The sequence below is a fragment of the Aythya fuligula genome, chromosome 7 (assembly GCF_009819795.1).
Source record: "Aythya fuligula isolate bAytFul2 chromosome 7, bAytFul2.pri, whole genome shotgun sequence".
Taxonomy (NCBI): Eukaryota; Metazoa; Chordata; class Aves; order Anseriformes; family Anatidae; genus Aythya; species Aythya fuligula.
The window spans coordinates 25025831-25048470 of record NC_045565.1 but is presented as its reverse complement, the minus strand read 5'-3'; the positions used below and the strand labels follow the sequence as shown (position 1 = coordinate 25048470).

The 22640-nt window shown below is 46.5% G+C and overlaps 1 protein-coding gene across 4 annotated transcripts in view; it reads left to right on the top strand.

The window, feature by feature from the left end:
- Window positions 1–22640, top strand: part of SH3PXD2A (SH3 and PX domains 2A) — a 219290-nt gene that overhangs the window by 73512 nt on the left and 123138 nt on the right. For 3 of the 4 annotated variants that reach the window (XM_032190925.1, XM_032190926.1, XM_032190924.1), the window contains exons 4-5: window positions 9198–9274; window positions 17083–17174. In XM_032190925.1, the coding sequence (XP_032046816.1) occupies window positions 9198–9274; window positions 17083–17174 (169 nt within the window). Of the gene's footprint in view, window positions 1–9197; window positions 9275–17082; window positions 17175–22640 lie in introns of those variants that run through there. The other variant, XM_032190927.1, reaches the window with a different exon arrangement.

Sequence of the window (22640 nt, the reverse complement as noted above, 5' to 3'; positions counted from 1 at the left end):
TCTAAAAAATATGTTCTAATTCAGAAGATGTCTGAAAAACTGATGTGCAGTGATGGGGAGTATATATCAAGAGACGGATCCCATTACACGTGTCCTGTTCCTTGAGTTTCTTCATCTTTTACTGGCCACTCTTGCAGACAGGGAGCTGGATTACAGCTAGACCTTCACCCCAACCAAATGTGACATTGACATCACTGCAACAAAGTGGAGTAAATCTTCTGTCCCTTGTCTGTGTGCTGAAACAACCAGTGAAACTGCTTTCTTGAACTTCAGCAGCTAGACACGTGGCTGGTTATTCCCACCTAGAAATGGAGGAGATGGCATCTGTCCATTCGCAGCCCTGTGCCTGGAGACCACAAGTCTGCAGGCTGGCCCACCCCAGAGGGGTTATCTGAGGTACCCAACAGTGGGACTTTATCCCTCTGGCCAGCCCTGCGTAGCGCTGCACACCAGGACACAAAGGCAAACAGCGTTTGGGGAGCTGCCATTCCAGTGCGGTGGCACCGAGGGAGAAAGACCAGTTTGTTTGGAGGTGTGTATTTTGCTAGCAGTCGGGCCCGTTTGGCTGCTCCGCGTCTCTCCGTGGCTTCAAATGCAATTAATCAGGGCCCGAAAGGGTAATTATCAGCTCACATTCCTAATTCAGATTTCTGTGCCTATTCATTTTGCTGTTTTTTCTTTAATTCAGCAGTAAAGCTGGGGTTATTTTTATGTTTTTATGCTTCTGGCCCAGTGATCCTTATTAAAAATAAAAAAATAACAAAACATTAGTTTCCAGTCTGCCTTTTTTTTTTTTTTTTTGCTTCTTCCTGGGCAGTAAAAAGGACAGAGTAACCATGAAAGGGAAACGAGAGCGTGCACAGTCCTAGGGCCCTGCTGTCACCTTGGCTGACGGCACTTTTCCTTTCAGGGGGCGAGTAATTGGTGAGGACGTTAATCCCTGAAAGAGGCTTTTGATTCTGCAGCCGTGGATGGGAAAGGCTGCCGATACCTGACAGGGCTGCTTTCTCCTGTGTTCAGATGTCTGTGAGTGCTCTCAGTCGGGCAGCTGATACGGGGCACGTGGGGAGAGCTGGCACCCAGGGAGGTAACGTGGGTGGCTTCATGGTCAGGAGTTAAAGAGGAGGTGCTGCTGGACCAGCATGGGCCTGACCCCACAGGCTGTTTTGTAAGGTGTGTTAAAAAGGTGTGTCTGGAACCAGAGAACAATGCCCTGGGTTTGAGATGGTGTCGTGGGCTGCAGACGAGCCTCCCGTCTCAGAGGCTGCCTTTGGTCTGGTTGTTGTTTGGTGACCTTCCTCCCTGTCTTAGCCTGCTGAAAATTCAGCTTAAAACTAGTCCGAGCGTTAAGCTTTTAGCTTGGAGGGCTGTGGGAGAGCACTTCTCTGTGCAAAGAAAGAACAGCGCTCTGTTTTGCAGAGCACAGGGGATTTTGTTTCTGAATACTGCTCTCTGAAACCCTAGCTGTTGATTTCCAGTCTCTGACAAGCACAGACACCTAGTTATGTTTGCCGCCGGGTTGTTTGTTTGTTTAATTTCTGTGTTAATTGGTGCCTTCCAAATACCACAACTGCTCTAAGGAGCAGTGTCCCTGCCAACCTGAGTGCTGAATTTCACCTCCTGTAATGTGGGACATGTGTACCTGGCAGCTGACTTAATCGAGGTCGACCATAGGAGAGAATTTTGCCTCTTTTATGGCAGAGATTGAGGATTTGTTTTTGATTAGAACAAATGTTTAAAGAGGATTTTCTGGCCCTGAATGTTACTTTAGATGTACTTTTACTCTACATCTCTACATCCTACGGTTTCATTCTACATCCCCCTACAGCAGAGGGATCTATGGACTGACTTCATTGCTGTCATTAGCGTGTGCTCATTCTGTGATCCTGTGAAGTCACCTTCATTTCCCTACCCCTCAACCCCTACCTGCCACATTCCTATGCCATATACACCGTAGCACCGAGTTATTGCAAGACCTACCTCCTAATAATAATAACGAGAGACTTTGATCTATGTGGCGTGAGTGCAAATATTATTTTATTCACAGCTCCGGCTCTCAACCAGCACAAGGGTGGAGCCTCCCAGGCGGCGTTACTGCCAGTCACGCCAAAGGATGTGGCTCGGACCTTACTCTGCTTTTCCAGTGTAGTTTGGCAAGGGTGCGGTGCGAATCCACCTCCCTCCAGCAACCTCGCTACGAGGTCTTTGACCTTGCACGAGAAGGTAGTCTTATAAGGGCTTGTAAGATAGTGGAAATATTTTAATAGGCTGAACTCCTTAAGGCCTGTGATTGAGAAGATTGAGCTGGGACCATATGGTCCTCTGCTGATGGTCCATCCCACCCGTGTCAGGAAGGCTCCTGTTGGCTTCAGCAGATCCCAGCGAGCCAGGTCAAAAAACACACTGAGCGTGGGTTTTGAAAGAGCAGAGGAAGAGTTTAGTTAGTGCAGCAATAGGGACGTGGTCTAGCCCTTCAGGAAGAGCATTTTGGTGAAAAACATTTACAGAATCATGTGAGAGACTCTTGCCTTTTTCCACTCTGCAGGACAAGCTGGAGTAGCTCGGATGATATGGGCATGTTGACCAGCACGTATGTAACACAAACAGGGGCTGCTGGTTCCCAAACCTGTTGGACCAACGAACAGTGATCCACATCATTCCCACACTGTCCAGGGAGAAAAGCAACTCTTGAAAATAGCCATGAAGTAGCCATGCAGACTGTCTGTGGACTGCTGATGAGTTGGAGATCAAGGTTAGGAACCACTTACTGCCTGGGTGAAAGCAGGATGCTGGTGTCAGCTGATACAGAAGATAAAACAAGTGTTTGAGCAGAAGTGATAAGATGTAGTGGTTGGCATATTTCTCATCAGTTTGGTATAAGGTCTTGGAAGTTTGTTACTGAAGCCCTGATGCTTCCATAGGTCAGACGATTTGGTCCTGAAGATTTGTAAACAGATCTTTTTAGAGGATGTTCAAAGAAACTCAGGGTGCAGTGGCTGTGTAAATGTTCAGATTCTTATCTTAGGGAAGAAGTATGCATATAGGCAAGGGAGATGCTCTGGATCTGCATAAGCTTTCCTGTTTTTCCGTGCCTCTTTTTTGTGGTGGAGCAAAGCCTGTATGCAAAGAGGGGGATACTCCCGCATTCTCTGTGTGGGGAAACCCTGCTGTTTCCTAAGGCAGTGTTTCTTAGATGTTTTGAAAATGTGACCCTCTTTTGGCTCCTTGTCTTTGTGGGACTCTGAATTATCATCAGCTTTGTTCCTCCAGGTGAAGGAGTTGCTGGTGTTGGCTGGCTGCAGGTGTAAACACCATTCTCCTCCCTTGTGACAAACTGACTGCTTTCTGCAATTAAAAGCACTTAGCTCTTGGCATTCTCTTTGCATTGTAACACTGACAGCTGGTAATTACAGAAGAGTTCACTTTCCATGTTGGAGAAGCTGAGCTGTGCAGTTCCAGGAGGCACCAATTGCACTGCAGAAACTGAAGACTTCACTCCCTGAACGAACAGCCCAGCACTCTGCAACCATTCCCAGACTGGGAAGTTCACTTGTAAGGAATCTGGGCACCAGTGCTCAGGTTGACATCCTCTTGCGTGAGGCAGATGCTTTGCTTGGTTGTACTCTGGTCATCTTTGTGGGTTTGTTGGTGTATGCAGACCAATAATGTCCAGGAAGCCGTCCCACAGCATGAAAAATGAAAGGGTAACTTCACAGCCTGCCCATACCAGACCAAATGGTGCACAATTTGCCTGCATCACGATTTCTGCCTTGCTTTAGAGAGGTGGGAGACGTGCAGCTGGGGCAGCTGAAGAGATGACAGGAGCAGCGGGTTGTTTGGGTGATAGCAGCAGGACACAGAGCAACATGAAGTAGCTCTTGGCTTATGCAGAACGCTGTACAAACAGTAACAGAGCTGTTAGCTTGAGAGTTGCACCCTGTGGTCCCCATCTGTCACTCCTGAATTTCAGCATCAGTGCTCACAGCTTTTTTCCTTCTTCCAGCTGTGCCTGGTGCTTGAGCTCTCGTAGGCTGTAGTAGCTAAGTTGCTCTAGAGCTGGTGCTGTTACCCCAGGGGATAAGTAGCCAACCCTACAGACAGCTGAAAGCAGCCAGGTTCACAGGTATGATCTCTTTGCTGGTGGGCAGTCCAGCCTCGTCGCTTGCCTGTCTTTGGTTTCTCCTTGTAATTATTCATGGGGGACATATTCTGCTGTATCAGTTCGAATGGCAGAAAATTTCTCTTCCTGGTGATACTCTTATAATCAAGCCATGCTGTTTTCCATCCTATATTGCTTCTCAGTGATTTTCTTATACGTTGCAGCTTTTGCACATTAAAAACAGGATCCAAGTACAGAAGGAAACCCTCTGTCCCCCCCATATCTCAGAGCAATATTATTATTGCTTATGTTGGCTTTCCTGGTTGCTCCATCTGTCTCCATCACCTCTTGTCACCTTCCATAGTAATTCCTGCTGATTAGCAAAGGCTGTTATCAACTGAGGCTCTTTGGCAGCCAAGTTCAGCCAACAGTTCTGACTCTGTCACGAGTCTCCACTTATGAAGAAAGTCCTTCCCCCTCCCACCAGTGGAAACAGTATGAATCATTTCCCTCCCCTTTCTTTGTCAGGAGTAAATGCCATCAGTGTTCAACACTGGTTCCCTGACTCCAGGAAATCATGGATGTAACAATCCATGGAAACTGGGTTCCCCATGTGAAATCAGTTTGTAAGGAACACACCTCTTTTTTGGCCATTGTCAGATTGCCATCTGGATGATAATCACACCTACGTCCATGAAAAGTGTCAGATTGTTCTTCTATCCCATAGTCCTGTACTGCTGGGATACGTATTTTGCACTGCAAGGTAGCAGTGCATATTTATGTGCTCCATTTGGGAATTACATTGCATGACAGGTACCTGAGAGCTTTCTTGCAGGACTCTGGGATGGATTTCACGGTGTAAATGGGTTGAGGAGTCATATCTGATTGCACATTTATGCTTCTTTGATGAGCAAAAATAGTAAGAGCAGCTATGCGTAAGGCGTAAAAGCCTTCATAAAAATACTTTAGCCATGAAATGGTGTTAGTCACCGTGGAGGAAGCTGCTTAGCCCAAAAGGAGAAGCTATAACTGCTCTAGGACTAAATTCTTTTCTCTCTTTCTCTGGTGCAACCCCAGTGTAACTGCAAAAAAGAGTCTGACCTCATCTCGTAAGCAGACTCTCTTTGAGAATTTGATCTTAAGTTGAACACGTTGCTTGGCAGTACTCACACAGGCCTGGTATCGCTCAGGTTCTCGGGTAAAACGAGGAGAGAATTAAGAGCACAATAGCAGTAACAACATAAAGGCACAAAAGCAAGAGCTCTTTCCTGCTTTTAGGAGACAGCTGACTGACTGATGGAGCCCCCACAGCTGTAGCTTCTATAGTTGGAGGCAGCACATGTCTTTTTAAACGTGCATCAGATGAGGCATTACAGTATTTTTAGCATACCCATTAGTATTCAGGCTGTCCATTGAATATTTATCATACACTTTGCTTTATGTAGAGCCCTCTGAAGTGGATTGTCTGTACTTGAGGTAGAAGATTAAATGTGGATATGCATTTGTTCAGCGTCCCTTTTGCAGTGTGTTTGGGCTCTTCCTAACCTCCAACAGAGAGGCTGTCCTTGCATGGAACAACCCTTGGTCAGTCCATCACCCAGACATCCCTTGAAAGGAGAATCAAGCTCAGCAGTCAGAGAGTAAGAGAAAGGTGGATTCATTCCCTGGTAGATTTGGAAAGGAGCTAAACATCTGCTCCCCTGCTGAAGCTCCCTCCTACCTGCCCAGCTCCAAAGAGCAGTGATGCTGGCAGCTTGGGGCTGAGCCACTGATGCAGTGCTGGGAAGATGAAGAAAGACACCTACAGAAGGTCTCAAGGCCAGCACCTTTCCTTTGCAGCGAAAGGTATAATTAAGAGATTTGTTTTCATGGCTCTCAGAGCTTACAAACCACCAGTCTTGAGCAGTGGCTGCTATGACAGCGGGCCTCTACTGTGAGCGTAGGAGTTGTGTGTCATTTGTCCCTCTTCCTTGGAGAGGAAAACGTGGACTCCCTGCTAGGCATCCTCGTGGAGACCTCTGGTGCTTCTCCACCTAAGCTTGCCTGGTGCTGACCTGAAGAAATCAAGTGATATTCAGAGTGATATTCAAGTGAAATCAAGTGATATGCAGATTTAAGCTTGCAGCTGCCAGATAGATGGTCTCCTGGACAGCTTTATTCCTCCCACTTTGTACACAGGATGAAACTGGGGCCCTGTGGGAGAAGAGGTGTGTGGCCATGGAATTAAAGGCTCCATCTATATACACACAGGGAGATGAAGGGATGACTTAAGATGTCCCCTGCAAGGCTGAACCTGATACTTTGCCTCTTATCCACATTAATTTCCTAGGAATAATATTTTCTTTAAAGAAAAAAGGATAAAAATAAATATTGTCATCCTGCACTAGCAGCAGGACTGGAGCCCTGTTTCTTCCCCGTGTCTCTCTTTCTCAGTGCCGCCCTCCTCAGAGGCCTTCCCAATGCACGTGCCGACTTCTTTTGGCCTGGTCCAAGCCCAGTAACATTCACTTGGTCGCTGAGAAAGGAAGCGGTGCTGTATGTACTCGCCCAGAATCAGGTCCCTTCCTTAGAGATGTGGAAACTGCCCAGAGGAAAAGCCGAGGGGTGCGTAAAGCAGCACTCCACCCTCATGAGGAAGCTGCCCGGGCCGGTCTCCATTTACCAGCCGCCACAGCACTTCCCGCCTCACCTCGGTGCTGTGTGAGGTGCTCCCTGCCCCTGCCCCCTGGGGTTTCCTTGATGGGAAAAGCTTGATGGGAAGCTTTCATCTGCTTCCCATTTTTCTCTTTATTTCATTAACAGGCTGATCCTAATTACTTTGGATTTGGTCAGGGTCCCTCCTCACTGCCCACCAGAGCAGGTGCTGCTGACTGTCCTCGTTTCTCTTCTTGCCTTGTGTGCCAACACAGGTCTGAGCTATTTGGCCTTCTCCAGACCTCAGTTCTTAATACCATGGACTGGGCACATCTACCCCACAGTGCTACCCTTTTCTAGCTTCCAATAGCGGAGTGAAAGTCTCCTTTTTTTTGGTGAAGGGATAAAAATGGAAGCACCTCCTGGGCTTTGCTCCGTACGAACACCACAGTCGTTCTGGTATTTTCCATCTCCATTTAAGGACTGAAGGAGAACTCATCATGTCCTGGGGTCTTTTTTGTACTCTGTGTTTAATATAACGTTCTTTATTATATTTATCTTGTTACTTATGTCTGACTCTTTCATTTATTATGTTACTTTGAAGACTGGGCCTCCCTGTAAACTGTCTTTTTAGGAAAGCTGAATGGCATTTGCAGGGGATCTTTAATGTGTTTAAGTCTTTGGTTCCTTTATGTTTTTATATGGTCACCGGTTCTACTTTTGACTCGTGGCTTGAACTGAAAACAGGAAAGCCAGACAGTGAGAACATTTCCAAAACGTCCCTTTTTCTTTGCAATGTATTTATAAAAGTTGCAGAGAAATGCAAGGATCTCCCACAGCAGCATTTGCGGAGCACTGAGAAGGGAAGCAGTCTGTTCCCTGCAGATACCCCATGCTCTCTCCCAGAAAAAAAAAAAAAAAGGGGGCTTACTGCAGTTATGCATTACAAATACAGCGTGATCCTGGAGAAACAGTAAGAAATGTTTTGGAAGTACAGATAATTCCCCCCGTTTACTGGGGCTAGAAGGCAGAAAGCAGCAAGGTTTTGATGTGTCCACAGCCAGGCAGCGCAGGGTAATGGACATGTCAGAGCCGTGGTTAAATCACTTGAACACGGACGAATGTCTCAGCCACCTATTGCAGATTTCTCACATCCTCTGTGCTCTGTTACCACCATGCATCACATCCTACAGGCATGGCTCAGCACCGGCTTTGTAGTGAGATAACCACGTGGAAGCAGAGAGAAATTTATGGCACCTTTGAAATGGTGACCTTACTTCACAGAACAAACCACTTGACCAGTTGTGCTCCCGAATTCTCAGGGACTGTGATAAACTACTTTCTCCTGTCTGAAACAAAAGGCTTTAACGCTTTACAGGTTATCTGTTGTGAAGAGAAAAGGCAACCAAAAGGGCCAGACTCTGGGAGGGTTTAGAGCTCTGCTACTGGGCTGTTAGAGGCTATGCTTTCATTAACCTCTCAACTACTGTAATCATGACAAAATCAAAGCCACATATTCGGATTTTGGGTCTGATTTCATCTCCTAGTCCATTTTCTTATCCCATGATCTCTGGATTAGTATTTCATTTGCCTGTTGGCAGAATAAGTTTGGAGCAGGAGGTGGTATATATGTCAGCATTTTTTTTACGTAGACATTTCATGGATTAAATAATGCTGGCAGATACTGTTTTCTTCCACCACAAGGAGAACATATAATTTATTCTTGTCTCAATACATTAAAAGAAATACAGCACAAAAGAAAAAGGGAAGAAAACCACCAAAAAAGGATACGAAGATAAAATCCCTTCAAGCCAAAAAAATACCAGCTCTATGACATCCTTGTGTGTGGGGAAACTCAGCTCCTAGATTATTTTGATAAACTCTGTTACAATCAGTTTAACACAAAACCCAGCTATTTATTTAATCTTAGCTGACTTGCAGAAATGTCATCCATTAAGGACACTGAGGTTATTATTTTTTCATGTAAAAAAAAAAAAAGTTTGTTTATTTTTCTTCTATTATTTGGTTTCCCTCTGTAGATTTATAAGGTCTCTGTCACCGACAGCCTAATGTTTCCTTGTGTGCTGGCTGTGTGGTTCCCCTACAGGAGTGTCTGTGGTGGGAGGAGGCTGGGTGGGCATGGACGGGGCGTAGATGGAGCTCCAGCACCAATGTGCCAAAGCGGCACCAAAGTGGAAGTGAGTCACAGCTCACACAGGTCTGTGCCAGGGTAATGCAATCACTGAATGGGAACTTGGGAGCTATTTTTTTTAAAACTTTATCTACAGGATAAAATTAGAAAAAGTCCCTTTGCCATACGTTGGAGCTGGGGATGAGACCCCATTTCCCAAACCACATGCCCAGGGCACTGATGGCTGTGGCCAATGTCTGCTCTCTGCTATTGCACTCTCCCCAGTGGTCAGTGATGCTCCTAAACCTCCCCTGTCCTCTGTTCTCTCTGCAGGGAAGATCCTGTTCCGGAGGAGCCACGTCCGAGATGTAGCTGTGAAGAGGCTGAAGCCCATCGACGAGTACTGCAGGGTAAGAGCAGGGGGACAGCGGGCAGCCCTGCCACGGGGGGCTCACAGGCAGCAGCTGTGTGGCACCGTTCTCTAGAGATACTACTAAAAGCTTCATCTCTGCTGAGCCCATCACAAGGAGGGTCTTCTGGAAGCAAGGACAGTCCAGCCCAAGCACCACAGAGGCTGACGGGGCAGGTGAAAACAGAGGCCACTCTTTGCTCCCTTAGCCAGCACTGCCGTGGTGGTTGTTGTGTCAATCCTCAGCTGAGCGTAATGTATACACTGCGCCGGTGCCTCGTTTAATCAGAAAAGGCCATAGGCATAGTCTGCCCTGCTGGGGCTCTTCGCATAAATGCGGATTTTATTTCTACTTCAGTCTCCATGAATGCGAGAGTTCAGCAGGCAGAGAGGCCCAACAAAGATGGCATTTTCTCCTTTTCCTTGCCCGTCTGGGCTGCAGGAGGGAAAATTTGGGTTTGTGCAGAACTGGAGATGGGCTGGCGGCTTTCAGGGGTGTTTCTCATAACGAGTGAAAGTCTGGAAATTTATGGCAGGACAGAAAAGCATGCTGTGTGGAGAAGAGGGTTAAGTGACCTAATCTTTCCTTTCCAGCTTCAACTTTATGATTTGATGATAATTAATCCTCTGACGGTAGATTAAAAGTTGTTTCTACACGAGACCAATACCCAGCTCTTGCAGAGGTATTGAGCACGTCAGCGTGTAATTTAAACCCCAGACTTCCTCTTTTCTTTCCCGTGGGGTTTTCTTTCCGTTTTTAGAAAGCCAGAGGAGCAGGTGGAGGGGAAAACCACCATCCCCGAGAACTGCTCCAGTCAGACATTTGCTCATCCACAACCGGGAGGAGGTCACAGCAGCGCCTGAGGCGCGCAGGGGGCAGCGGTGACAGAGCCGGGCAAAACCCCTGCCATCTGCATCACCCGGGCAAGGAAGCTGCGATTAAAGCCTTATCTCATGAGATCAGGCTCTCTGTGTGACAATTACCACGCTGTCTTCCTGCTGGCGGCCAAAAGTCTCGCTGTAAAATATGCACGGTCCCGCTGCACCCCCAGCCTCCAGCCCTCCGACAGGAACTGCCCGCGACGTGAGCGGCGAGGACGAATGTCAGGGTTCACCCAGCAGATGCGTGGTGGAGAAAGCAGCAATTTACTTGGGGGGGAGCCCCTGCCCCGGGCTGCCCTGCTCTGGAAGCTGCTTATCTGGGACCCCATTGTCTGTGCCCAGACAGACAGCCCCGGCCTGGCTGGCCTAGCGGTGCCCTGCCACTCACCTCTGAGGAATATGTCTTGGAGTCAGCTGCTGACATGATTGCTGATACTGCAGCACTTCCAGTGCTGCCTTCCTCCTCGCTGGGCTTTTCTCTCCACGAGATATCTGGCTCCCCAGCCCCAAGCTGGTGCACGGCCTACAAGTAGGATCGTGCCCACCTCTTTGGCAGCATTAGCTGTTTTCTGCCTTTTTTCCCCAGCCCAGCACATGTTTTGATTCTTGAATTGTACGGAACTGTGGAGCAAGAATATCATTTTGAGATTCATTCCTGCTCATACAAAGGTGCAAAGCTTACATCCCAAGCTAGTCTGAAAACGAGTAGGCAGACGACATGTTCAGTTTTGAAAAATGTGGAGAATGATGCTGGAATGATGTAGGTGAAATTGGCAGAGGAAATCTGATGTGGGATAGTAAAATGAATAAAGGAGACAATAGAGCTTTGTCCGCTGGAGTCTGGGGAAGCAGAGGAGGGAGGCAGATTTCAGACGCAAAGTTTGTGGTGATTCCTTTGCCAGATGAGGACTCTCCATGCAGCTTGCCCTGCAAAAGTGAAGCACAGATGGGCCCTGCCAAATGAGCAGTGCAAATGCTCGACCATTTGTTGTGTTGTTGTTGCAGCCTGTCTCTGACAGAGCACGGTGATTTGCATGGCCAAGAAGCAGCTCTGACTTGGGCTGTTTTGAAGTTTTGTTCCTTCACTGGGCATGGAAGCAATGACAGGCAGGCAAAGGCTGTCCCAGAGTTTGAGGGGAGTTGTGCAGAAAGCGTCGGTCATCAAGGGCTTGAGACCTCTGCTCCCTGCAGCATGGGCCTCCCGACCCCTCGGGCCTGTCTGGTTCTTCGCTGCTGTGTGCCAGCCTAGAGAAATGGCTTCACAGGGCTAATTAGGCCAGTGTCTGTGCTAAGGCCACAAGAAGCTTTGAAGTTGCAATGAAAAACAGACTGGGACATACAAGAAAAGATTTCCAGGGCTTTTGTCATCCGTGCAGGGTCTGGATGTCCTTTGTGGTAACCTGAGCAAGTTAGCAGGCAAACTGAATTTTGCTTGTGAACGTGTGCTGCCCACTGGACTCAATATCTCTGGATGATTTCCTTCCTTGGAATTAGTTTAGTGAGATTTAAAGTCTTCTGGGCTCCTTGGGCCTGGTTTTGTTAACTTTTTAATAAGTTGTTGCCAGTGTGGAAGAAAGAACAACTTCACAGGCTCACCTTGCTGGGGGCATTTTATTTAGTAAGCTTTTCATCTCCCACACACCCCTCTGGTGTGTGCATGTCCAGTATGCATCATCCTGTGTTCACGAAAGGCCTCTCAGGTCAGTGGGTCACCGAACCACCACGCTCTCCTTCCTCAGCCCTCGGGGAAGACTCAGGCCAGCATCTGCAGACTTGCCTCGTCGTGGTTGTTGGTCCTAACTGAGGGAGGCATCTTTGTGCAGGGGAGCTTTCAAGATGTGAAGTCCCATTGTCATAAATACTTGAATTTGTCACAGGCTTTTATGCTGTCCTGACAGGAGGTGTATTTATGTAGTAGCTTATGGGCTTTTCCAAAGGGAGGTTTAAGTACCCGTACGCACACAATCTAAATAAAAATTATACGAGCAAGTTGCATCAGCGCCAGGAAATATTGGTCATTCCTTTATTAAAGTTCGCAGTTTGAGAGACCACACTTCAAAAAGGAAAAAAAAAAATAATTACCTCCCTCTTGGTCTCTCAGTCCGGCCTCTCTTTCAAGGTTTAATCCTTGAACTTGTCAAGACAGACGCACAGACAGTTCTGTCTCTCTCCATCATACGACTAAGCTAGGGCAGAATTAAAATGGAATAGTAGTTAGTCCTATTCAGGAATGAAGGGGTTTAAGTGAAAAACTTTGCAGTGCCCCTCTCAGTACCTGGTATAGGGCCTTGCTTTCTGGTGTCTTGTGGCCCTTTTATGTCAGAGGCTCTTTTATGTCCCAGTTACTTCCAAAATTACACCCGCTTTTCTTCCTCAGTTCTTTATTTATTCCTGCATCTCCCCACTTCTCTTGCCTGAGCCACCAGCACGCACTAGTCTCTGACTGTCAGTGTTTGCCATCCAACCTCCACACTTCATTTCTTGGGGTTCAAGCTTGGAGCTCTCAATAAAACAGATACAGAAAGGTAAAAGAATTTGTTTCTCTGTTCTGAGAAGTGAACTGTTGTAATTGCATCTTCCCTCTTGCTGAACTCGCGGCCATTCCCAAGCATCTGCCACAAGCAATTATCATTAATTAGAATGATAAGCAGTTGAGAACAGGCTCCTTAATATGAAAAGTCAGGGAGCCATAGGCATTCAGTAGTCAGCTGTCTCTGGATCTGTGAGCTGGGCTTAACCCCGCAGAGCATTAGGGAGCTACGTGTCTGAGCTCCCTCAGCGGGCTGTGTGTGGGGAGAGATCACCCCACCCAAAGCCAGATGTCTGCGGTGGGGCAGACAAATCACCCCCTGCAGGTGCTGGACTTCCACCAACGATGATACCAGTCACACCAGTCCCACACCAGTCCCCAGGTTTAGATACGTAAAGTTCAGCGGGGTGAACATCATTGTATGCATACACACAAACCTACACGCGCTGTGTATCTCTATAGAGTCATGTCTCTGCATCTGTTTTTTTTTTGTTGTTGTTTGTTTGTTTGTTTTGTTTTTTTCTTTTGTTTTTTTTTCTTTTTTTTTATAATTGTTTATACATAAACGCAACATGCAGCGTTCAGGGCACATTTACATACCGTGTGTTTTCTCACCCGTGCACATGCATTTCGTGAAGCCATCCACCTATAATACATTCCCACCGAGCTGTTTGCTATCCACATAACCTTAAGCATCCAGCCCTGCCCGCCGCCGGTGCTGTGCTCTGCTTTGCCTGCCAGCAGCTGAGCGGTGTGAATCGGTCGTGCCCGATGCGGAGGGCTGATTGCTAACGCCCCGCCTGCCGTGGAAGCTTTTCTAATAGCTTTTTGAATCATCCCCTGCTCTGCGAGACTGTCTGAAACCTGTAATATAGAGAGACAGACATCATTACAGGCTGAAATAACACATAAAAGCCCATCTCCTAAGGAGTATGTGAGGTCTAGGCGGTGCACGTCTGCCTTCGCTGGCTGAACAAGGAAACTTGCTGTTACTGATAATACTTAGCAGCGCTGCAAGGATGAATTCTGCTCACTAGCACTTTTTATCTTTCACCTTTCCTGTGCAAATTCCGTGCTGTTTCTGGATGCTTGCTATACGTAGCTGTGTGCATTTACCTCTGTTTTCCACGTCCCAGGAAGAATGTCACATCCCTATCCTTTTCCTCTTTTCACTATCTGCTTTCCTCTTTCTCTTCTTCCTTCTTCCCTTGACCCCGCGGTCGTGCCTTCAGCCTGCTGCAGCTCTGTCCTGAAGGCAGTTTGCTGGAAATGCCCAAACTTGTATTTTCCTTGCAGAGGAGTGGTGGTGTTGATCATCTGAATGCACTTTTTGTTCACTCTCTGAAGTTGCATTGCACTTGCCTTGATCACAGGTAGATGTTGTGTGTTTGCTGATGAGGTTTGTTTCTCAAGCCAGTCTTGCTGCTCCCTGCCACTGTCCAAAACAGACCAGTTCTAGTTGCTTTTACACTATTATTTGCACTTTCTTAGCATTTCTTACTCTTTCTTAGGGGTTTTGCTCTTTATAAACAACTAAAAACTGATTGGCTGCAGACTTTACACCTGAGATCTCCCCAAAGCATGCAATGGCAAGTTATTATCAGGTGGTTTTCATTCCACCTCAGTGCACTGGGCTGAAAATTGCAGCACTCTGGGAGGTGATTCAGCAGTGGGAGAGCCAGCCCTGCCCCAGGGCCACTGTGTCGCTGGGGTGGGAGAGCAGGATGGCTGGGTTTGGAAACAGCTTCAGCTGTTTGATTTGTGTCCTCTGCTGCCTGCCTGGGAAAGCCAGGAGCCACAGAAGGGCTTTCCAGTTACCCCCTCTGGCCCAGCAGGACCACAGCACTCCCTTTAGAGCTCCTGGAGATTTCCAAACAGGGGAGCACCAGTTCAAGGGGGTCACATTTCCTTAAGCTTCTGTTGATTTAGAAGCCCAAATCTACACGGCAGCTTACCAAGCTCCTACGTCAAAGAAAACCCACTAACCCACTGTGCTTCGATTCAGTATTGACATCTGCAGCCTGTTTTTTGGGAAGGGCAAACACCTGCAACACGTAGGGAAGTGACAACTATTTGAGAAGGTGCCTGATGTGCAGGACCCCCTGCGATGGGTATAACTTGGGTATTTTATGTTTCCCTAGTAATGATACGTATCGTTTGCAGTGCTTGCTGTTGCCCCATTGACTGCACAAGATCAAGCCCTTAGAGATTTCAAAACACACTGTAGATATTAAATATCTGAGCCTCATAACCTTTCAGCAGATTAGGTAAGTGTTATTGCTCAGCGTCGTAAATGGGTAACAGAAGATAAATCCCTGCTGAATTTCATGGAAGGAGGTTAAAGAACCTGCCCAAACCGAGCAGGGTGTTAGCAACAGAGCCATCGCTAAATCTCAGCCCCCTTACACTGTTTGTTAGGTGCCATTACTCCTCTGTAAGCCTCTCCTGCTTGGGGTGCAGCTGAATAAAACACACTTCAGTGTTTGTGTCCTTGTTGTGTCTGTGCTGGTGAGGCGTTTCTCATTCTCTTTCAACATGCCATGGTTGTTACTATTCCCGGGCAGCTACTGACTTCCAGTGTTAGTCTTCCTTTGCCAGCAGGATGCCTGTGTTTATACACACTGGGAATAAGGGCAGAGAGCTCACACCTCTGTTATGTTTTTAGGCAAGACAGCAAGACTGAGTGGATAGCAGCGCGAACTAAGGCGCCCTTCATTCAAAATAAAGGACTTTAGTTTTCCATCTGTTATATTTCATCGTGTGTTAGTGCAGGAACCAGCTCTGTAAGCACGCCCCAGCACTTGGACCCTCCAGGTACTGCCAAGCTTCTGCAGCTGATGCTGCTTCCTCGTTACAGGGTATGTTTTTTTTCTGCTCAATAGCACAATTGCACATGACCAAAGGCCAGTGTCTCGTTCTTCACCAGCTTGCTGATACTAGATGAATTTTCCCTGCATTTTTATAACATCCCTCAGCCCGTAAAGGTGAGCTGGAGGTCTGGAAGCACTTGGCTTGCAATTTCAGACTACCTAAAAACAGGACCAGGTCACCTAATACCAGAGACCCACAGTTTCAGAGCAGGATTATATATTTTTAAGCTATTTTCCTTGATGTCCCTAAGCAGGAGTGGTCTTGGAAACAGATTTCTTCACTTCTTAAGCTTGGTTAAAATCAAACATGTGGTTAAGAGACTGCCCTGTCCTGCCTTCGTGCTTTGGCTGGGCCTTCTTGTGTGTCTGACCAAGATAAAGCAGATGTCTCACGGGTTAGTATAACCAGTTTGCCGTAATGCACCTTCATTTGGCTCTGGCGTAGTTTTTCATCCATCTTCCAAGATTGTTTGTCCTACTTTCAAGTAGCAGAAGAGCCAGACAATCTCATTTTGTCAAACAGGTTTACAGGACCTCTAAGAAACTTGGTCTATATTTAACCCATGGCCTATTTTCAGCATAACTTAGCACAGGAGGAGGTTAACTCCAGCCTTTTCTCCTCTCCTGCTGGTCGCTTCTGGAGTAAATCTCAGAATCATGACACTTAGAGCTGCCCTCCTGTCTCTTTGTGAGCAGCTATGTGGCTTCTTTTGGCACTGGCAGGCTCTAGAGCCTGAGCAACAAATTCATAGCATGGTTCTGCCTTGCCTGCTTGTCCTGCTTGTTTCCAACGCACTTCTGCATAACGTGGTTCCCTCCCAGACTGCTCTCAGTATTGCTGAGTGTGACAGCGCTGCAGATCTGTACCTTGCAGAGCATACGGGCATTGTTAGCCAGGATGCACCACGGTGAAGCCTTCTTTGTGCAGAAGTAGCCTCCATGCTTTATTTATTTATTTTTCTTCCAGACAATCGCATTCCTTTCCTCTCAGTTTTGGAGCACATCACTGTGTTTTATTTGATGATTATTTTTGAAGCAAACTCTGCCTTTTCTGTTGACAGAAAGCTTTATGGGGAACATTAATCCCTTGTATTAGTGGAGGTTGAGGCTGCAGATTTTCACTGCTTGAATTTGTGTGCACTGACACAGAGCCTGTAAGCCCTCATTGTCTCATGTTCCATGCAAACCTGTCACCAAACAGCCCTGCCACGGAGCACTTATCTTTTCAGCATAATGCTTTTGCAGAGGTGGAACAAGTTCTGTTCTTGTACACATGGCAAAAAATGGCATTGGCCAACTCTAGGTGCCATCACTCATGTAAATTCATCACGCCCTGCTTGACATTTACATTCAAGACATGCTCTTGCCTTTCTTCTCAGTTAAGTAGCTGGGCAGGAGGCTTTCCTTTTCTATTTCCTTCCACCTGCCAAAATGTTTTGTCTCCTCTTGCATGGTAGTTTAGATATTTGAGGACTTGTTTTTAACTTGATTTTTCTGAGCGTTTCTCCCTCTTGTTTTCCTCTGCAGGCACTGGTTCGGCTTCCTCCTCACATTTCGCAGTGTGATGAAGTCTTCAGGTTCTTTGAGGCTCGCCCAGAAGACCTTAACCCTCCAAAAGAGTAAGTGCCTCAGGGATTTCCAGTGGTGCTCAGTTCTTTTTGATTAGCTGGGGAGAAGCTGAAGGTCATTTGCCTTTATTGCTGCTGTAGGTGTGGGAACAGCTTTCAAGCACTGCCTTAGAAAATGCCTGGCAATTACAGCAATTACATACAACCACATCAGGTGTGCGGAGGACAGAGGAGTCAAGCAACCCTCAGACACGTTGTTCAGCCATCCTCTGCCCACTTTTGCATTGTTTTGTGTTGATAGTTCTAATGAGGGAACCTCCCCTGGCTTGCGGGTTTTGCCTGATAATTATCACCAAAGACTCATTTAGTTCCCAAAAGCATTGGCTCAGCAGCAGGGGGAAATCCTGCCAGCAAGCACACCGCTAATAATTACCAGCTGCTTCTTTAAATGTACTCCTGCCCAGAGATACTTAGTTATCTGAAGGGAGCAAGATTGTGGTCCAGATCCAAAATTGTCTCTGGAGAGTCTATTCTTTCTAAGCAGGAAACTAAGAAAAGGCTGGGAAAAGAGTTTCCATTGAACACAAAACAGAATTTTAGCCTTTACCTTGAAATGGACAGGCTGATTCATGCTGATACTGTCAGGGTTCAGAGGACTAATTAATTGAGGGAAAGTGTTGGCAAGAGGGTGTTTACAGGCAACTGTGCTGCCTCCCCTAATATTTCCTATTCTCCTGTATACAGAACAGGATATATTTTGTTGTGCTCCTCTAATGTTTTGACTCAGTCCCATTGTGTTTTGTGCTGCTTTGTTGCATAATTTGAAAGTTCATTGCAGGCTGTGTTTCCATAATTCAGTTTTACGACTGTTAGCACAGCCTCTTGGTAATGAGAAATGGATATAAAGCTTTTCGGAGGTTTTGGCCACTTCAGTGTGTGCAGAACCTGTAGTTAGCAGAAGGCTTTGTATTGAAGTCTGCTGTCTTTGGGTTAGACCTGTAGCTCCAGTGCTCATGTAGAGGAGAGGACATTTGCAGTTTGATTTCCCAAACTTTGTTTTCTGCACGTATACGGTTTTGTGTAACGCCACATATTGGCATTTGTACTGAAGAAAGCACTGCTAGCACAGCTGAGAGCATCCCTTTTGCTTGTGAATGATAAAAGGAGCAGCTTTAAAATCAAAGGTCTGAAAAAAAGAGCTGTTCTTTCTTATTATTTTCTAGCTAGGCTTACTTCAGAGAAATTTCTGGGGCAAGCAGAGAAAGTGATGTTGCATGTTCATTGCTAAACACCTACTGCAAACGTAGAAAGTATTGCAGCAGGATATGCCTACACTCTGGACATACTGACTGTCAGAGCTTCCGTTTAAGGTTTGTAAGGTTTGCAAAGGTTGCTTGATCCCACAACACCCATCTCATGCAAGGAGACATCCATCCATATGTCCTGGGCAGCAACAAACCCCCAGAAGAGGAGTAAGATCTCCAGGGTTACAGCAGAGGTCACCTAGAGGAACCCAAGTAGACCTCAGAAATCTGTATTAAATGCTTTCTAACACTCCTGCCTGCTTTCTGTGCTGATACAGAGCTTACAGAGTTAGGCCTGAGTAAAACAGAGTCAGGACTGAATCTCTGCAAGGTAGGGAATGGGGATCAAGGCCCACCACCAGGCTAGCTCTGCCATGATGGCTTTCTTTTTATTTTTCTTCCTAAATGTTGTTGAGAGCCTTTTGCTGGGCACCCTGTTCAACAGCCTTGCAGCAATTTTCAAGTTACCCATTTGTTTCCCCCAGGAAAAAACAAAAAAAGACTACATTTTCTCAGCCTGAGCCTTGCATCTTATTCCAACCTAGTAATAAGTGTGATTTATTTCCCTGGAAAATGTAGAGCAATAACCTGATTAAATCTCACTTCACTAATGTCTGCAAGACATTAATCTAGCTGGGTTTAAACAAATCCTACCTCGTCTTCTGTAAGCAAACAGATCTTAGGGAAGGTGTCTAAGGTTTCTGCTGGGAGCGCTTCACAAAAGATGTATTGTTGAAACTGCAGATTAGTCTCTACAAAAAGATGATGTAAAAGCCAATGGAAACATCTTAGTGTTTTTCTTCTGTGAACTGAGGGGGGAGGGAAGAGGTATGGGGCTTGCTGGACCTCTGTGTAGGGTCCGGGAGAAGGACACCTCCAGGGAGATTCTCAGCCCCAGCAGCCACTGCACGAAGGAGTGCGGTCAACCAAGAGAAATCCCTGCTTCATTCCCTCATTTCTCCTCTGCCAAGCCCCTCCAGGAGGACTGAGCCAGCACTGCCTGAGCCCTGTGAAATCAGTCTGCCCTGGACCTCATTCACGGCCCCATTCATCTCACTGCGGGGGGAGCGAGGTAGCCTGGAGGCAGCATCTAGACTTCTGTGATTATTTTATCTTTCTCCGGCTGCTTCTTTTAGCCCTCAGTGCAGCGATTGTTCGCGTAGTGATGAGTCAGCAGAGACAAGGCATTCAGCTGCCTGCGTTAAAGGAGAACAAATACCGTCAAGTGAGGGACTCGGCCACCAAGGGATGCTTGTGCCGCCTTCACGTCTTCCCTCTGCTCACAGTAAAACGGTCTTTAGTTTTGTGATCACCTGCTCTGGTTTTCTGCAGAACCTCAGCCTCCTAAGACAAAGCCTGCCCCGCAGTTCCGTTAGCTAATTTTCAGGAGTGTGACCTTAATCCCGGGGGCATTTTGATGAGCCCCGAGAATCGATTGGGATATTGCACGTCAGCAGGGCAGGGACTGAGCACGTGCTTCCAGTCAGAAGAACATGGAAGCTTAAACTTCAAGGGAGGAGGCAAACCCCCCTGATTTACCTCACAGCTGGGCTTGCTGAGAGGTCTCCATGCCCTTAGCTGCTGAGCCGTGACTCACGATGATGCACGTACAGTAACTTCTGTGTTCCTGCAGGAATTCAGTCGTGAATTTGTGCCCTTCGCTTCTGTTCCTGCTGTCCCAAAAGAAACTGCCATTTCCCGGTAGTGCCTGCAGCACTTTTACAAATGAGTTCCTAAGCTGTTCCCTATAACTCCTCACCAACCCTGCTGGTCCTCGCTGCTTCTGCCTTCGGTGCTTTCCACGTTGCGCCTCGTTTGGCTTGCAGGCTGCTCCCTGCAGGCTCATTTCCTACCACTGCTGTGCTCCGGCTTCCCACAGCGCCGAGCAGCAATCCAGCTATAATAAAAGACGGGGTTTCCCAACACTGCTGGGATGGAGCCGGTTTGTTCGGGTGGCTTTGCTGCTTAGGTTATCTCTTTCCTGTTCTGGTGATGATCCAGGCTTTCGAGCCCCGTGACAATAGGCAGCAGGTATGCCATTCAACACCATTAAACCTCTTCCTCGTCCAGCAGCTCGCAGGCAGGTAGCTGGAGAGATGTCACAAGAGATCACAACGTATGACCCAGTTGATGGTCTGCTGTCTGCTCCTGCTGGTGAAGCTGGGCTGTGCCTACGGCGGTGCTACAGCTGGGTCAGGTAGCTCACACAGCAGGTTCCCTTCGTGCAGCATGGGGGAGACAGCAGAGGACACTAAATCCCTCTGGGAGATAGTCTGGGAGCTCTCTCAGACCATTTCATGGGGTAAAAATGTGTCTTTTGTACAGCAGCTGGCACATGTTGGGAGTGTGGCTGTGCACAGCGTGGTTTGGAGCTCAGGGCACCCGAAGGGTTTGCTGCTTCTGCTCTTGCTCTGCTCCATGGATTAGGAGCAGAAACCTCAAACCATGAGCTCTGGTACAGGAGAAGAAGTTTTCAGCTGCTTAGATTTGTGACTTGGAATTTTAATGTTTGAGCAAATGTGTGTGTATAAAGGCAAATGGCTGGGCTTGTGTCTTTTACTGTGCCCATGTAAAGACCAGATCCTGTATTGCAACAGGAAAAGGTATTGTAAAGTAAGAAGAAAGTTTTTTTTTCTTTCTTTCTTTTCTTTTTTTTTTTTTTTTTTTTTTTTTCCAGTATTCTACATTAAAACACCATGTTACTGAAAGCCATGCATTTACTGGACGCTTCTGTTAATAATTATAATTACTAATAACTAAGCCAGAGGTGGATTAATTTCAGACTTCTACTGGGGATTGGGATTCAAGGCTGAGGTCAGGCCAGGGCTCACAGTCAACAAACAAAATCTCAGAAACCATTTTTTAAATTATTCTTTTTTACTAAAAATAACATAAGTACCCGAAGAGTAGTATTAATCAAATAGACATTGCATGTGGTTTACTGCTCTTAGGGTATTTTTGCTGTTTGGTTCAAAATATCAGAGCCAGGCTGTGTGGATGAGAGTTCACTTTTCCTTTCTGGGTCTTCATCCTGTATAAAAAGCAGAGCAAGATCCAAAGGCTTAGTTCCCCAGCACCCCCCCCCTGCAGAAATTCATGCAGGCTCAAAAGAGATTTTGTTTTAAATCACCAATAATAATATTAACAAGTGAATTTAAAGCAGTGCTTATTATCTGAGAATATTTTCCTATAAGAATCATAAAGTGATTTTCAAACACTATGCAAATCCAGGCAAACTAGGGAAATTCTTAACTACACGACATGTTATTATGAGGGTTGATGCAGAGAATGCATGTAATGATGCTGCTCCCTTTACTGAAGCACAGAAATGCTTTATTGTGGTCTGTAGCCATGGGCCTTACTGATCCTGTGTCCATCATATAAGTAAATACTGGTATAACATCCAGATACCCAGATGCTAGGCAGTAACTTGGGAATGCAAGCTGGATTCTTCCTTTATTCTTCACAGGTTACAAACTTCTGGTAAGGACTCTGGACGGAAATTACCAGGGTAATACATTAACCAAGTTTTAGTTTGTGAGGCTACCAGTGCTAAAGCACAGTTCCTTAAGACTATTTTCTACCCATTACTTCATTATTTTAATTGTGTTTACGGACGACTATTCCTGTTTCCCCAAAGTCCTCTGATCTGCCCTGTAACACCTATTGATAGAGGAGGCAGGTTTTTCATCTGGGAACATCTAGTCTGATTTCTTTGCAATTCATCTTTCTTACAGGGCTTACAGTAAAGATAATTTCCGCCTTATTTAGGAAGGTAGTCAGCACCGTTTTGTGACGATCAGTATTACAGTGCGCACTTGGTGATGGTATTGTGACGGCTCAATGAACGCATTTGGTTAGGAACATTCATTCCGCTTGAGAGATGCGGAATGGAAATTAATTTCCCTAAGAAACGCAAAATCAGAACATGATGGAAGTAGTGCTTCGGTATGATTTATCATCTGGGAAGTAAATCACGTTACACAGAGCAGGAAAAAAGCTTTAAAAAGTTATCTGATATTTTTCTGAGAAAGGTTTGTCTGAAGATAAGGCAGTTGAGACCCATTGTTCTGAAGGGCAGAAAAGTTTCACATTTTCGAAAAATGACCTAATCACCTTCACTGAGATTTCAGCAGCTGAGGATGTAATAACCTGTTAGGGCTGAGTTTGCCCAATTACTCGTCCAGCTCTCACTGATTTCAGTAGGAACGAG